Source organism: Carcharhinus amblyrhynchos, chromosome 11 (assembly GCF_965287045.1).
Source record: "Carcharhinus amblyrhynchos chromosome 11, sCarAmb.v2.hapA, whole genome shotgun sequence".
Taxonomy (NCBI): domain Eukaryota; kingdom Metazoa; phylum Chordata; class Chondrichthyes; order Carcharhiniformes; family Carcharhinidae; genus Carcharhinus; species Carcharhinus amblyrhynchos.
This window is the reverse complement of record NC_137334.1, coordinates 88529034-88544648: the sequence shown is the minus strand read 5'-3', so window position 1 is coordinate 88544648 and position 15615 is coordinate 88529034. Positions and strand designations below refer to the sequence as shown.

Here is a 15615-nt window from a genome sequence, read left to right as displayed (position 1 = left end):
CGCCTTGCAGCCACGTCTGTGTAATGGCCACCAGATCATATCCATTTGTGTCGATCTGCGCCACCAGCTCATTCACTTTATTCCGAATGCTTCGTGCATTCAAATAAAGTGGCTTCATCCCAGCCTTCACCTGGACCCTATTTGCCGTAACGCCACCAACCATACTCACGCCACCTACTCCCTTTATTATTGGGACATCCTTGGCCTCTTCCCTTACCTGTACCATCTCCTTAACTTTAGACCCTGTAATTTCACCTACCCTCGCACCCTCCCCCCCCCCCAAATTAGTTTAAAACCCATGCAGACACAGGGAGATTGTGCAGACTCCGCACAGACAGTGATTGAACCCCGGTCCCTGGAGCTGAGCGGCAGCAGCACTAACCACTGCCACCATGCCGTTGGGGTTTTTTTTTCCCCTGTGACTATTGAACTTGGATCAGACTCCAGAAAGAATCAGCAGAGTGTGGGAATCCTGGATTTTTCCAATGTTACTATTTCCATTTGTGTGTTATGCCAGCATATAAGAATGTTACCCAGAAGATCCTGGTCCTAATTTCAGAACTCTGGTGCCAAGAGTGATTGGTCTTCACTGAGTGGTTAAATTAGATGGAACATTGCTGCATTGGATGGATTTGTACAGGCACTGAGAAACTATAATCCGAAAGCTGGACTCAAAATAATTGACAACAGTGGCCCCAAGTGGGTCTGAAGGAGTAGTGCATTTAGTTGAAAGATTTTCTACGTTTGAATATCTCTGTTGTTTGGGGCTGAAAAGGATTGGCAGGAAATGCTTGCACCCACTTCAGCCTATGTCTCTTGCCCTTGCATGTTGGTTGCTACCCATTTGGGTGACAATGCAGATGTTTCTGCATCTGTTGCCCATAAAAGATTCAGATTTATACAGTACATTTCCACAACTTGACTTATCTGAGTTTAAACTCACAGCCCTGACCTGTTGGCAATTGGCTCAGTATCGTAGCCAGGACAATTATACTAACCGGTAAAAGATCATTGAATCAAAGGTTCCTACAGTGCAGAAGGAGGCCATTTGGCCCATTGAGCCCGCACCGACCACAATCCTATCCAGGCCCTATCCCCATGCATTTACCCTACTAATCCCCCGGCACTAAGGGGCAATTTAGCATGACCAATGCTCCTAACGTTCACATCTTTGGATTGTGGGAGGAAACCGGAGCACCCGGATTCATACGGGAGAACGTGCAAACACAGACAGTGACCCAAGGCGGGAATTGAACCTGGGTCCCTGGCGCTTGAGGCAGCAGTGCTAACCACTATGCCACTGTGCCACCCCTGTGATGAGAAGGCTGTGGTTATGGTCTGGAATGCACAGCCTGAAAGGGAGCAGATTGAGAAATAACTTTCAAACGAAACTGAAAAACAGGGCAATGGGGAAGAGCATGGGAGTGGGCTGAATTCGATAACTCTTTCAAAGAATCGACACAAGCATAATGGGCCGAATGGCCTCCTTCTATGCTTTATGGCTCTAGAAGGATCATACCTGAGAGGCGAGATGAGGTACAGTGCAATAAATGTGACCGGGCACTGTGTACATAAACATGAGTCGTTATAAGTGTTTGAAATTGTCCATGTGCCCATTCTTGTTCAGGCCACTGAAGAGAAAGAAGAAATGGAGGAACTTCAGGCGTACAACAGACGCCTCCTGCACAACATCCTGCCCAAGGATGTAGCCGCACATTTCCTTGCACGTGAGAGGCGGAATGACGAGCTGTACTACCAGTCCTGCGAGTGTGTGGCTGTAATGTTCGCCTCCATCAGCAACTTCTCCGAGTTCTACGTCGAGTTGGAGGCCAACAATGAAGGGGTCGAGTGCCTCCGACTTCTAAACGAGATCATTGCTGACTTTGATGAGGCAAGTGTTGCTAATAGCACTGTCAGTGGGTGCGAGGATGTGTATAGATCTGTGTTTCTGTGCTGAAACTGAAGGGGTAGTTGCCTGGCAGTAACATCACTGGGCTAGTAATCCAGAGGCCCAGAATAACCCTCTGGGGACATGGGTTCAAATCCCACCATGGCGGTTGGTGGGATTTAAATTCAATTAATAAATCTGGAATTGAAAGCTAGTCTCGTTAATGGTGACCATGAAATTTTCATTAATTGTTGTCAAAAAACCCATCGGGTTCACTGATGTCTTTTAGGGAAGGACCTTTACTCAGTTTGGACTTCAGAGCCACACCAACGCGGTTGACTCTCAGCTATCGTTGGAAAGAGCCCAGCAAGCCACGCAGTTCAATTAAGGATGGGTGACAAATGCTGAGCTTGCCAGTGATGCCCACATCCCATAAAGAATGAATCAAATTAACCCTCATCCATTACATTGAGTCTGCACCAACTTCCCATAGCATCCCATGTGGGCCCTCCCCTCCGCCCTATCTCTGCTATCCCTGTAACCGCGCACATTTAGCATGGCTAATCCACCTAACCTCCACATCTTTGGACACTAGGGGGCAATTTAAATTACCTTTTTCAATGACTATGGCCCACTGTACTCACAGTGCTGTTACGGAGGGAGTTCCACAAATTTTGGCCCAGCGACAGGGAAGAAACGGCAGTATATTTCCAAGTCAGGTGGCTTGCAGGGGAGCCTGGAGGTCATGGTTTATCATGTGCCTAGTGCTACACTGATCCTCCTGGGTGATAGAGGTCACGCGTTTGGAAGGATGTCCAATCTTCATCCCAGTCCACCTTTCAAAAGATTGCTGTTGTAGCGAGTGTCTCTGAGTCACGACAGGATGTTGTTTGGTTCATTACAGATCATCAGCGAAGAGCAGTTCCGACAGCTGGAGAAGATTAAAACTATAGGTAGCACGTACATGGCAGCTTCAGGTCTCAACGACTCCACATATGACAAAGCTGGCAAAACACACATCAAGGCACTGGCAGACTACGCCATGAGGCTGATGGACCAGATGAAGTACATCAATGAACACTCGTTCAATAACTTCCAGATGAAAATAGGTAACTTGCGCCTTTATAAATCATAGAATCCCTACAGTGCAGAGGAGGCCATTCGGCCCATCGATTCCGCACTGACCACAATCACGCCCAAGTCCTATTCCCCTATCCCTACATATTTACCCTGCTAATCCCCCGACTCTCAGGAACAATTTAGCATGGCTAAGCAACCTAACCCGCACATCCTTGGACTATGGGAGGAAACCCACACAGACACGGGGAGAACGTGCAAACTCCGCACAGGCAGTGACCCAAACTGGGACTCAAACCTGGGTCCCTGGCGCTGTGAGGCAGCAGTGCTGACCACTGTGTCACCGTTTCTCCCAAAGGGGGAAGGATGAAGGGTAATACAAGAAGTGCAGAGGAGGTTTACTTGAATGGTGCCAGGTATAAAACGCTTCAGTGATAAGAGGACCTAAGATTCTTCCTCTTAGAGCAGGGAAGATTAAGAAGGTAATTTGATAGAGGCGTTCAAAATTATGAAGGGGTTTTGATGAAGGAGAAAGAGAGGAGGTTTCCACTAGCTGTACTCAGAGGACACAGATTTAACATGAATGACAAAATGATCAGAGGTGACCTGAAATGAAACTTTTTTTTTACACAGTGAGTTAGTATGATCTGGAAGGATTGCCTGAAAGAGCGGTGGAAGCAGATTCAATAATAACTTTTGAGAGGGAACTGGATAAGCACTTTTCTGAGGCAACTGGAAAGGGGTGGAATCAGTGGAACTAATTGAATAACTGTTTGAAAAAGAAACAGCACCAGCTCAATAGGCCAAATCCTCCTCCTGCGCTTTGAGGTTCTGAGGCCGGAGTTTTTCCATTCCACCCGCCACGGGAATTGGAGCAGGCGGTGGGGGCGGGGGTGGGTAATGTAAAGGTCCTTGACTTTGTGCAGGATTTTAGTTTTGGGACAAACGAGGCTGTAAAATCCCGCCCTGAGATTCAGAGTTGCCGCTTACGCTGCAGTCATTGTATGGTTTACTTCTTGCAAGAAAGCTGCCACTAAGTACCCTGGATGTATCATTCAGGAACTTGATACCCATCGGCACACACACAGGACGTGCTGGTGGTTTACGCTCACTATAAATTGCTTGTATCAGTTTGAGAAGTTAAGAACATAAGAAATAGGAGCAGGAGTAGGCCATCTAGCCCTTCGAGCCTGCCCCGCCATTCAACAAGATCATGGCTGATCTGAAGTGGATCAGTTCCATTTTCCCACTTTCTCCCCATAACCCTTAATTCCCTTGTCTATCAGAAACCTATCTATCCGTGACTTAAATATATTCAGCGAGGTAGCCTCCACCACTTCAATGGGTAGAGAATTCCAGAGATTCACCACCCTTTGAGTGAAGAAGTTCCTCCTCAACTCTGATCTAAACTGCACCCCCCCCTTATTTTGAGGCTGTGCCCTCTAGTTCTGCTATCCTTTCTAAGCGGGAAGAATCCCTCTACTCTCTACCTTAGACACTGTGACTGCTTTTTCATCTTCATAGAATCCCTACAGTGCAGATAGAGGCCATTCAGCCATCGAGTCTGCACCAACTCTCTGACGGAGTATCTGACCAAGGTCCTCTCTCCCGGCCTGAATCCCTGTAACCCCATACATTTAGCATGGCCAATCCACCTAACCCGCACATCTTTGGAGTGTGGGAGGAAACCGGAGCACCCGGAGGAAACCCACACGTAGATAGAAATCAGGGAAACCCTGCAGTACAGAAAGAGGCCATTCGGCCCATCGAGTCCACACCGACTACAATCCCACCCGGGCCTTACCCCCATATCCGTATATATTTTACCCACTAATCCCTCTAACCTACACGTTTCAGAACAGTTAGGGGCAATTTTAGTATGGCCAATTAACCTAACCCGCACATCTTTGGATTATGGGAGGAAACCGGAGCACCCGGAGGAAACCCACACAGACACGAGGAGAACACGCAAACTCCATGTGGACAGTCACCCAAGGCCAGAATTGAACCCAGGTCCCTGGCGCTGTGAGGCAGTTGTGCTAACCACTGTGCCACCAAATGGAAGATTTACATCTACTGCTGCTGAAGAATGTTCCTGATGATGGGGACATCCAGAACTAGGCATCACAGTCTAAGAATAAGGGGTAAGCCATTCAGGACTGAGATCAGGAAGAATGTCTTCACTCACAGAGTTGTGAACCTGTGGGATTCTCTACCACAGAAAATGGTTGGGGCCAGTTCATTCGAGTGGTTCCTGACTCAAAATGTTGGGTCTATTCTCTCGCCAAAGATGCTGTCAGACCTGTTGAGATTTTCCAGCAATTGTCTGTTATTGTCTTCATTCCTGGGGTTCAGTTGTTGAGAGACTTGGGTGAAAGAATTAAGGACCAATTGAGTGAAACACCAGTCAGGCAGGATAGACTTAACACAGAACTCTACAGAAGGTGGTTACTTAGCCCATCAAGTCTCTAGTGCAATCCAGTCAGTCCTGTCCTGCAAGTTTATCTCCCTTAGAGTAGGATGAGTTTATCAAGGAGTTGAGAATAAGGGTGGGATTTAAAAATGTATAGATGGTAGGATGAAGGAAACCATAGGAAAATATTGAATGAAAGCAAGCGGGAAGACTGGAAGGGGTGAGGATTTCCACATCATGTGGTCCTGGAAAGAAGCTGGAGTTTTTGTCACACATCCGAGTGATGCATCAATCTCTCTTTTTTTCTGTTTAGGACTGAACATCGGTCCCGTGGTAGCAGGAGTGATTGGAGCCCGCAAGCCTCAGTACGATATCTGGGGAAACACTGTCAATGTGGCGAGTCGAATGGACAGTACAGGAGTCCCTGACAGAATACAGGTAAAGAAGGAAACTACAGCAGGGACCTGACTTCAGGGTGAAGTAAAAACTAGCGGCATGGGGAACAAGCTTCAGTTTTCCATTAGGCTATAATTACCTCCATAGTCTTGAGATTTTCAAAGGTTTTTGAAACATGTTCTTCCTATTTTTCTATTCATTCATGAGATGTTGGCATCGCTGGCTGGGCCAGCATTTGTTGCCCATCCGTAATTCCCCTTGAACTGAGTGTCTTGCTCGGCTATTTCAGAGGGCAGTTAAGGATCAACCACATTGCTGTGGGTCTGGAGTCACATGTAGGTCAGACCAGGTAAGGAAGGCAGATTTCCTTCTCTGAAGGTGAACCAGGTGCGTTTTGATAACAATCGATGATAGTTTCACAGTGATCTTTGTTTCTCCAGAAGGAATTCTTCAAACTCACACAATAAACATATAACAAAACTTAATCCAACTTATAAATCAGAAGAAAGGGTTTAATAAAGAAACTTCATTACTCCAAACATGGGGGTCTCACCCTCTGCCATTCCAACCTTCCCTATAATTCCCAAGAGGTTCTTATTTATACTGAATCAGCTGGTCAGCTGACCATCACATTCTGTAATTGGTTCCATGGTTTAGTGGGTCAGCTGATCCTTACAGCTTGCTACCATTGGTCCCATTACATCTGATACAAAGTTGGCACCGTTTACATTCTAACAACCATCACTGAGACATGTTTTCAACTCCAGACTTATTAGTTGAATTTAAATTCCATCAGCTGCCGTGGTGATTATTAAACTTTAATTTTTTTTTAAAATTCTGTAAATGAAACCTAGGCATCAGTACTGAAATTAACATTGATTGTTGTAAAAACCCATCTGGGTCACTAATGTCCTTCAGCGAAGGAAATCTGCCGTCCTTACCTGGTCTGGCCTACATGTGACTCCAGTGCCACAGCGATGTGGTTGACTCTTAACGGCTCTCAATGTGTGACTAGACTTGGCCAACATATACCAGCGATGCCCACACCCCATGAAAATAACTAAATTAAGAAAATCTAGAGGTGAACAATGTCTTGCCAGGACACACACACACAGACATACACACACAGACACACACACACAATCATAGAATCTTCACAGTGCAGAAGGAGGTCATTCAGCCCATTGAATCTGCACTAACTCACACTATATCTCGTTCCACTATCCTGCTTTATCCTTGTGCATTCTTTCTTTTCAGACAGCGATCCAATTCCATTCTGTATACCCCAACAATGACATGACAAGCATTATTAATGTTTTTTAAAATAATTTTTAAACATGTTGAGAAAATGGTTGGATATACGTGGTAAAACAATCCTATCCAAAAGGGGGATAAATATATCTTGGGTAGTTTCTTCACCAGAACTGGTTTGCTGGGGCAAGGCCAATTTTGATGGTATTAGGTAGGAACTTTCAAAAGCTGATTGGGGGAATCTGTTGGCGGGCCAAGGGATGGCTGGTAACTGGGAGACTTTCAAAAATGTATCAACCAGGATTCAGGGTAAGCATGTTCCTTTTAAAGTGAAGGGCAAGGCTGGTAGAAGTAGAGAAACCCAGATGACTGGGGAACTGAGGCCCTGGTCAAGAAGGAGGAGGCATTTGACATGCATGGGCAGTTAGGATCAACTGGATCCCTTGAAGAGTATAGAGGGTGTCGGGAGGCTTTCAAAAGTGTGTTAACTAACCAGGGTTTAGGGTAAGCACCTTCCTTTTAGAGTGAAGGGCAAGGCTGGGAGAAGCAGGGAACCCCAGATGACTCGTGGGAGGCCCTGGCCAAGAAGGAGGAGGCGGCATTTGACATTCATAGGCAGCTGGAATCAAATGGATCTCTTGAAGAGTATAGCGAGTGCCAGAGTAGAGTTAAGAAATGAGGAGGGCAAAAAAGGGACACAAGATTGCTTTGGCAGGTAAGAAAAGGAGAACCCGAAGAGCCTCTACAAAAGCATAAAGGGCAAAAGAGTAACAAAGGAGAGAGTAGGGCCTCTTAAGGATCAACAAGGCCATCTATGTGCAGATCCACAAGGGATGGGTGAGATCCTAAATTAATATTTCTCATCAGTATTTAGTGTTAAGAAAAGCATGGATGTTAGGGAACTTGGGGAAATAAACAGTGATGTCTTGATGAGTGTATGTAACAGAGAAAGAGGTGCTGGAAGTCTTAAAACGCATCAAGTAGATAAATCCCTGGGACCTGATGAAATGTAGACCAGGAGGTTATGGGAGGCTAGGGAGGAAATTGTAGGTGCTCTAGCAGAGATATTTGCATCATCCACAGCCACAGAGGTGCCTGAAGATTGGAGGGTGGCAAATGTTGTGCCTTTGTTTAAGAAGGGCTGCAGGAAAAGCCTGGGAACTACAGGCCGGTGAGCCTCACGTCTATAGTGGGTAAGTTGTTAGAAGGTATTCTGAGAGACAGGATCTACAGGCAGTTAGAGACGCAAGGAATGATATGGAACAGTCAGCATGGCTTTGTGAGTGGAAAATCATGTATTACGAATTCGATTGAGTTTTTTGAATGGGTAACTAAGCAGTTAGATGAGGGCAGTGCAGTCAGCGTTGTCTACATGGACTTTCGCAAGGCCTTTAACAAGGTACCACATGGTAGGTTGTTGAATAAGGTTAAATCTCAGAGGATCCAGGTAGCCAATTGGATACAAGGTTGGCTTGATGACAGAAGATAGAGGGTGATTGTAGAAAGTTGTTTTCAAACTGGAGACCTGTGACCAGCAGTGTGCCTCTGGGATTGGTGTTGGGTCCACTGTTACTTGAGACTTATATTAATGATTTGGATGAGAATTTAGGAGGCATGGTTAGTAAGCTTGCACAAGAACACCAAGCTTGGTGGCATAGTGAACAGTGAAGAAGGCTATCTAGGATTGCAACGGGACTTTGATCAATTAGGCCAGTGGGCTGATGAATGGTAGATGGAGTTTAATGATTAATAAATGTGAGGTGATGCATTTTGGTAAATTGAACTGGAGGAGGACTTATTCAGTTAATGGTAAGGTGCTAGGGAGAGTTATAGAACAAAGAGACCTAGGGGTACAGGTTCATAGCTCTTTGAAAGGGGAGTCCAGGTGGACAGGGTGGTGAAGAAGGCATTTGGCATGCTTAGTTTCATTGGTCCAAAAATTGAATACAGGAGTTGGGATGTCTTGTTGAAGTTGTACAAGACATTGATAAGGCCACATTTGGAATACTGTGTACAGTTCTGGTCACCCTATTATAGAAAGAATATTATTAAAATAGAAAGAGTGCAGAAAAGATTACTAGGGTGCTATCGGGACTTGATGGTTTGAATTATAAGGAGGCTTGATAGATTGGGAGTTTTTTTCCCTGAAGCGTAGGAGACTTAGAGATGATCTTACAGAGGTCAGTAAAATAATGGAAGGCATAGATGAAGTCAACATCTTTTCCCAAAGGGAGGGGTTAATTTTGTAGGGGAGTCTAAAACTAGGGGCATAGGTTTAAGGTGAGAGGGGAGAGATACAGAAAGGTCCAGAATGGCAATTTTTTTCCCACAGAATGTCTGGAATGAGCTTCCAGAGGTAGTAGTCGAGGCTGGTACAATTTTGTCTTTTAAACAGATTTTAGACAGTTACATGGCTAAGATTGATATAGAGGGATATGGGGCAAGTGTGGGTAATTGGGACTAGTTTAACGGTAAAAACTGGGCAGCATGAACAAGTTGGGATGGAGGGCCTGTTTCCATGCTGTAAACTTCTCTGATTCTATAACTCTGTAACTCAGTTGGTGACACTTTCACCTCATGGGTTCAAATCCCACTCCAGGACTTTTGAGCATGGAAATCCTGGCTGGCGACCCCTGTGTAGTACCTGGAGTGCAGTACCTAGAGTGCTGCACTGTCAGAGGTGTTGTCTTCTGAGTTAGGTGTCCATCGTCTCAAGCGGCCGTAAGCAATCCATGGGTCTGTTTGGAAGAAAAGCAGAAAAGTTCTCCTGAGCACCCTGATCAATAGCAATCCCTCCACCAACATCAGAAAACAGAATATCTGCCCCATGAGCTTGCTGTGTGCAAATTGGTTGCAGTCCTTCCTGCAGAACAATAGTGATTGCACCTCAGGAATTACTTCACCAGCTGTAGGTGCTCCACTTGTAGGATCCCTACAGTGCGGAAGAGGCCATTTGACCCATCAAGTCTTCACTGACCCTCTGAGAGAGAACCTCACCTAGGCCCTCTTCCTTGCTCTATCCTTGTAACCCCACACATTTGCCATGGCTAATCCATCTGAGCTACACATCCCAGGACACTAAGAGGCAATTTAGTATGACTAATCTACTCAAAATGCACATCTTTGGACTTCAATTGGCACGTCCTGAGGTTCTGAAAGGTCTATGTATGTTACACTCGAAAGATCAGCGCACCTTTTTCTCTGCACTTACTGCAGGGTCCTGCCATGTGTCTACAACAGTTTCAGATTTCCAGTTTGTTCCTTATTTCTGTCATCCTTTAAATTAGTTGTTCCCTCTCTCCTCAGGTGACGACGGATATGTACCAGGTCCTGTCAGCTGAAAACTATCACTTGGAGTACCGGGGACTGGTGAAGGTCAAAGGCAAGGGAGAGATGTGTACATATTTCCTGAACGAGGGACCAGACATTAGTTAGCGAGGTCGGGGCACAGAGAAAAGAACTATGATCGTCAAAGCTGTTGGAATTGCTGTGCCCTCCATGTGATTATGAGGAACGAACTGAGGATGTACAATGTTGGAACCAGAGCCAGTGATGTTCTTGACCCCAACAGGATAAACACCGGACAGAGACCTTTCCAAGAGAATCCCCCACCCCCCCACCCGCCCCCTCCACCAAAGTAGAAGACAACCTAGAAGAAAATGGGAACAGGAGGAGGCCATTCAACCCCTCAAGCCTTTTCCACCATTCAGTAAGATTGTGGCTGATCAGCCGACGAACTCCATCCACTCATCTTGTTCCATCTTGTGTAAGACACAAAGATCATGCAAGCTCTGGCCCACATTCCAATCGGATAATCATTTCCCTCCTCTCACTTTTAATGTCACACAATCAAAGAATGTATATTAAATAGTAGTGTTGTGGAGACTTGGAGTACCAGGAACAACCACACACACACACACACACACACACACTTACAGATGCATAAACACATACATGTATATACAGACACATAAACTTACGCAGAAACACTGACATCTTCACACATATTTACATATGTACAAATGTACTTATGCACACATTTGTAAACACTTACATCTGCACACATTTGCATATGCACAAACATATACATACATAACACACATACACACACACACATAAACACTTACTGATAGACACACATATTTTGATTTGATTCATTATTGTCACATGTATTAGTATACTGTGAAAAGTATTAATACTTGCATGCTATACAGACAAAGCATACCGTTCATAGAGAAGGAAAGGAGAGAGTGCAGAATGTAGTGTTACAATCATAGCAGTGTAGAGAAAGATCAGCTTAGTGAGAGGTAGGTCCATTCAAAGGTCTGATGGCAGCAGGGAAGAAGGTGTTCTTGAGTCGATTGGTATGTGACCTCGGACTGTTTTATCTTTTGTATCACTTAGAAATGCAGATACTTACATACACACACTTACATACATAATTATGTATGTATACACAAAAAGATTTCCATATACACACATAGACACAGACACGTACATAACACATGTATATATGCTAACATAAATGCATATACTGACAAAATTAGACAAAATCATTCATGTACGCACATATATACATACACAAACCTTTACACATACACACTTACGGACATACAAACATGCAAACATTTACAAATACAAGCCTGTATTATTAACACTTAGGCCCCTACAGTGTGAAACTTGGACACAGCACAGATTTCAGATGGACACTGATCACAGATATATGTTGATGTGTTGGGCGAATGCAGGGAACAACAATCTGTGCCAATGTGATATAGATGGCCTCCCATGTGAATGTTTATGACTTGTTAAAATCAGGCCAGGTGTCATTCCTGCTATGATATGCCCAAGGTGAGACCGAGATTGAACACTGGTGATTAACCTGACAGCATTCTCTTCTTCTTAAGTAGATTCAACAGACCACTGGGGCTACTGTTGGGAGTCCCAAATGATCAAGTGAAAATGGGAGAACCTTTGGGTGTTCTGACGGCACCTTCCAAATGGGGGAGATGGGGGGGGGACACAAAATTAGTTTAAAAATCTACCACTTCTTATTTTAGTTTGTAATATTACAACTGCGGACTTAGCAGAGTACTAGAATTCTATATTTTTAATGATAATAGCAGACGCTACATACAGCAGTGCATATTATTCTGATGTATTAGTTGCCATTACAAGCACAAAGCACAGTACTCTCTCTACTTAAAACACACTCTCTCCCAGTCACACATTACTCTCAATTTGCAATATGGCTTCATTGCATGCAGGTCAGAGGACTTAACTGATCTTCCATCTACCTTACACAGCCCACCATCTCTCGATGCCACCATCCTTGCTTCCTCTCCTCCTGGTATTCATCCTTTCATGTTTAAACAGTACCTGAATCAACGGGCACTTTCCCACTGCTTGACCAGCCCATGAGCAGGGATCCACAATGTTACGTGAACGGAGAGGATCACTTATGGGTCTCTGACTGCTGGAACGTAATTGGTAAAATAAAATTTTGTGATTTACAAGAGGGAAATGCACTCTTTTTTTAATCCACATCTTGCAGACATTATGGTAATTTCCCATGGAAATTGAAATGTGTTCAATAATTTATTACAAACTGTATTAAACAAGATATTGCTTCACTTGAGAAGGTCTTGCGTGTCCTTTGTTGGTGGCCCTGACTCCAGGATTAGGAATCAATAAAGGAAAAAAGTCACCATTGTTCTGATGTAAGGTTTAACCCAAAATATTAACAAACAAAAGCAATAACTTGTACTTATTGCCCCCTTCCTAATTTTCCTTGAAGTAGTGAGCTGCCTTCTTGAAATGCTGCAAGTCTCTGAGGTGTAGGTACACCCACAGTGTTAGGGAACGCGTTCCAAGACTTTGAGCCAGAGACAGTGAAGGAATGGCGATATATTTCCAAGTCAAGATGGTGAGTGACGTCACTGAATCGCAGAATTGTTACAACACAGAAGGAGGCCATTTGGCCCATCGTGTCTGCACCGGCTCTCCAAATGAGCATCATGACTCAGTGCAATTCCTCTGCCTTTCCTCTGTACCCCTGCACATTGTTTCTATTCAAGTTATCATCTAATTTCTTGATCTTGAATGCCTGATTGAACCTGCCTCCACCACAATTTTAAGCAGTACCGAAACACGCTTTCTGAAAATGTTTTTTTCCCTCACATCATATTCATTTGCAAATCACTTTAAATCTGTGTTCTGCCTATCTACTTTGTCTGGCCCTCTTCTGATTTTGAACATCTCTATCAAATCTTCTGTAAGACCACAAGATGTAGGAACAGACGTGAGCCATTCGGCCTATCCAATGTATTCTGCCATTCACTGAGATCATGACTAACCTAATGTGATTCTCAATTGCACTTCCCCGCCTTATCCCCTTGATTCCCTAACTGATTAACAACCTGTCTATCACAGCCTTCAACATACTTAATGACCCAGCCTCTACAGCCTTCTGTGGCAATGAATTCCACAGATGCAACCTAGTGAACCTTCTCTGGACTGCCTCCAATTCCTGTATATCTTTAATTAGATAAGGGGACCAAAAACTATTCACACTACTCCAAGTGTGGCCTTGAATGGTTTTAGCAAGACTTCCTATTTTCATACTCTAGTCTCTTTGAAATAAAGGCCAATATTCCATTTGCCTTCCCAATTACCTGCTAAACTTGCAAACTAGCATTTTGTGATTTCTGCCCAAGGTCCCCCAAATCCCCCTGTACTGGAATTTTCTGCAGTCCTTCTCCATTTAAATAATATTTAGCCCCTTTATTCTTCCTACCAAAGTGCATAACTTCCCATTTTCCTATACTATATTCTTCTTACGTACTCTCTCCAATACGTTCCCATCCTTCCTATAGAAAAACTGCACAATAATCCAGCTGAGGTCTAACTACTGTTTTCTATCAATTCAGCATTACCTCCTTGCTCTTATACTCTATGCCCCTATTAACAAAACCCAGAATATTAAATGCTTTATTAACTGCTCTTTCAGCACCAGGGACTTGGGTTTGATTCCCGGTTTGGTCACTGTCCTACACCTCAGAGACTTGGTCACTGTCTCCACACTGTCTGTGTGGAGTTTGCACGTTCTCCCTGTGTCTGTGTGGGTTTCCTCCCACAATCAGAAAGACATACTGGTTAGGTGCATTGGCCAAGCTAAATTGTCCCTCAGTGTACCCGAACAGGCGCTGGCATGTGGCGACTAGAGGATTGTCACAGTAACTTCATTGCAGTGTTAATGTGAGCATACTTGTGATTAATAAATAAACTTCAAACTTGTCCTGCAATGTTTAATGACTTATTCACACATATACCCAGGTCTCTCTGTTCCTACACCCTTTTAAGAATGTTACCCCTTATTTTATTCTCTCCATATTCTTCCTATAGAAAGGCAAAACCTCACACTTAGCACCTTTAATGTAATAAAATGGCCTGAGGCACTGCCCAAGAACATCAATAAATAATATTTGATACAGAGTCATGCAGTAGGGCAGAAGGTGAAAAAATTGACCAACGATTTTAAGGAGTGTCTTGAAAGAAGAGAGGTGGAGAAGTACAGAGAGGGATTCCCTGAGCTTAGGGATCAGGTAGCTGAAGGTACAGCCATCGAAACTAGAATGATTAAAATCAGGTCAGGAACAGAGGAACACAAATACCTCAGAGGATTATAGGGCTGGAGGAGGTTTCAGAGATAAGGAGGGGGCCAGGTCATGCCGGGGTTTGAAAACAAGTTTGAGCGTTTCCAAGTTGGGTCATTGCCCAACTGGGAGCCGATGCAGATCAGTAAGCAGGAGGATAATGGATGAACAGGACAATTTAGCAGAGCTTTGGTTGAGCTTAGATTTGTGGAAAATGGGAGCCCATCCAGTAGAGCGCGGGATTAGTCATCCAAAGGTAACATAACCATTATTTTGTAACTTGAGTTTGTCTCTTTATATGCCCTGTTTGTGAACAGAACTCCCACTTACCTGACGAACGAGCAGTGCTCCAAAAGCTAGTGGCTTTTGCTACCAAATAAACTTGTTGGACTTTAACCTGGTGCTGTGAGACTTCTTACTGGATAAATATTGGCCAGGACACTGGAACTAAGAACATAAGAAATAGGAGCAGGAGTAGGCCATCTAGCCCTTCGAGCCTGCCCCGCCATTCAATAAGATCATGGCTGATCTGAAGTGGATCAGTTCCACTTTCCCACTTTCTTTCCATAACCTTTAATTCCCTTGTCTATCAAAAACCTATCTACCCGTGACTTAAATATATTTTGCGAGGTAGCCTCCACCACGTCAACAGACTGAGAATTCCAGAGATTCACCACCCTTTGAATGAAGAAGTTCCTCCTCAACTCCGTTCTAAACTGCACCCCCCGCCCCCCCCCGATTATCTTGAGACTGTGCCCTCTAGTCCTGCTGTCCTTTCTGAGCGGGAAGAATCTCTCTACCTCTACCCTATCCACCCCTTTCATATACGTCTCTATAAGATTCCCCCCTCATCCTTCTAAACTCCAACGAGTACAGAGCCAGTCTCGCTTCATAGTCCAACCCCCTCATCTCCGGTATCAGCCTTGCTCGTCTTG

The 15615-nt window shown here is 44.4% G+C and overlaps 1 protein-coding gene across 2 annotated transcripts in view; it reads left to right on the top strand.

Moving 5' to 3' along the window:
- Window positions 1-12658, top strand: part of adcy5 (adenylate cyclase 5) — a 292719-nt gene extending 280061 nt beyond the window's left edge. For both annotated transcript variants that reach the window (XM_080199523.1, XM_080199522.1), the window contains exons 18-21: window positions 1628-1891; window positions 2793-2997; window positions 5692-5816; window positions 10332-12658. In XM_080199523.1, coding sequence (XP_080055649.1) covers window positions 1628-1891; window positions 2793-2997; window positions 5692-5816; window positions 10332-10460 — 723 coding nt within the window. In that variant the 3' untranslated portion in view covers window positions 10461-12658. The remainder of the gene's footprint in view (window positions 1-1627; window positions 1892-2792; window positions 2998-5691; window positions 5817-10331) is intronic.
- The last annotated feature ends 2957 nt before the right edge of the window (window positions 12659-15615 follow it).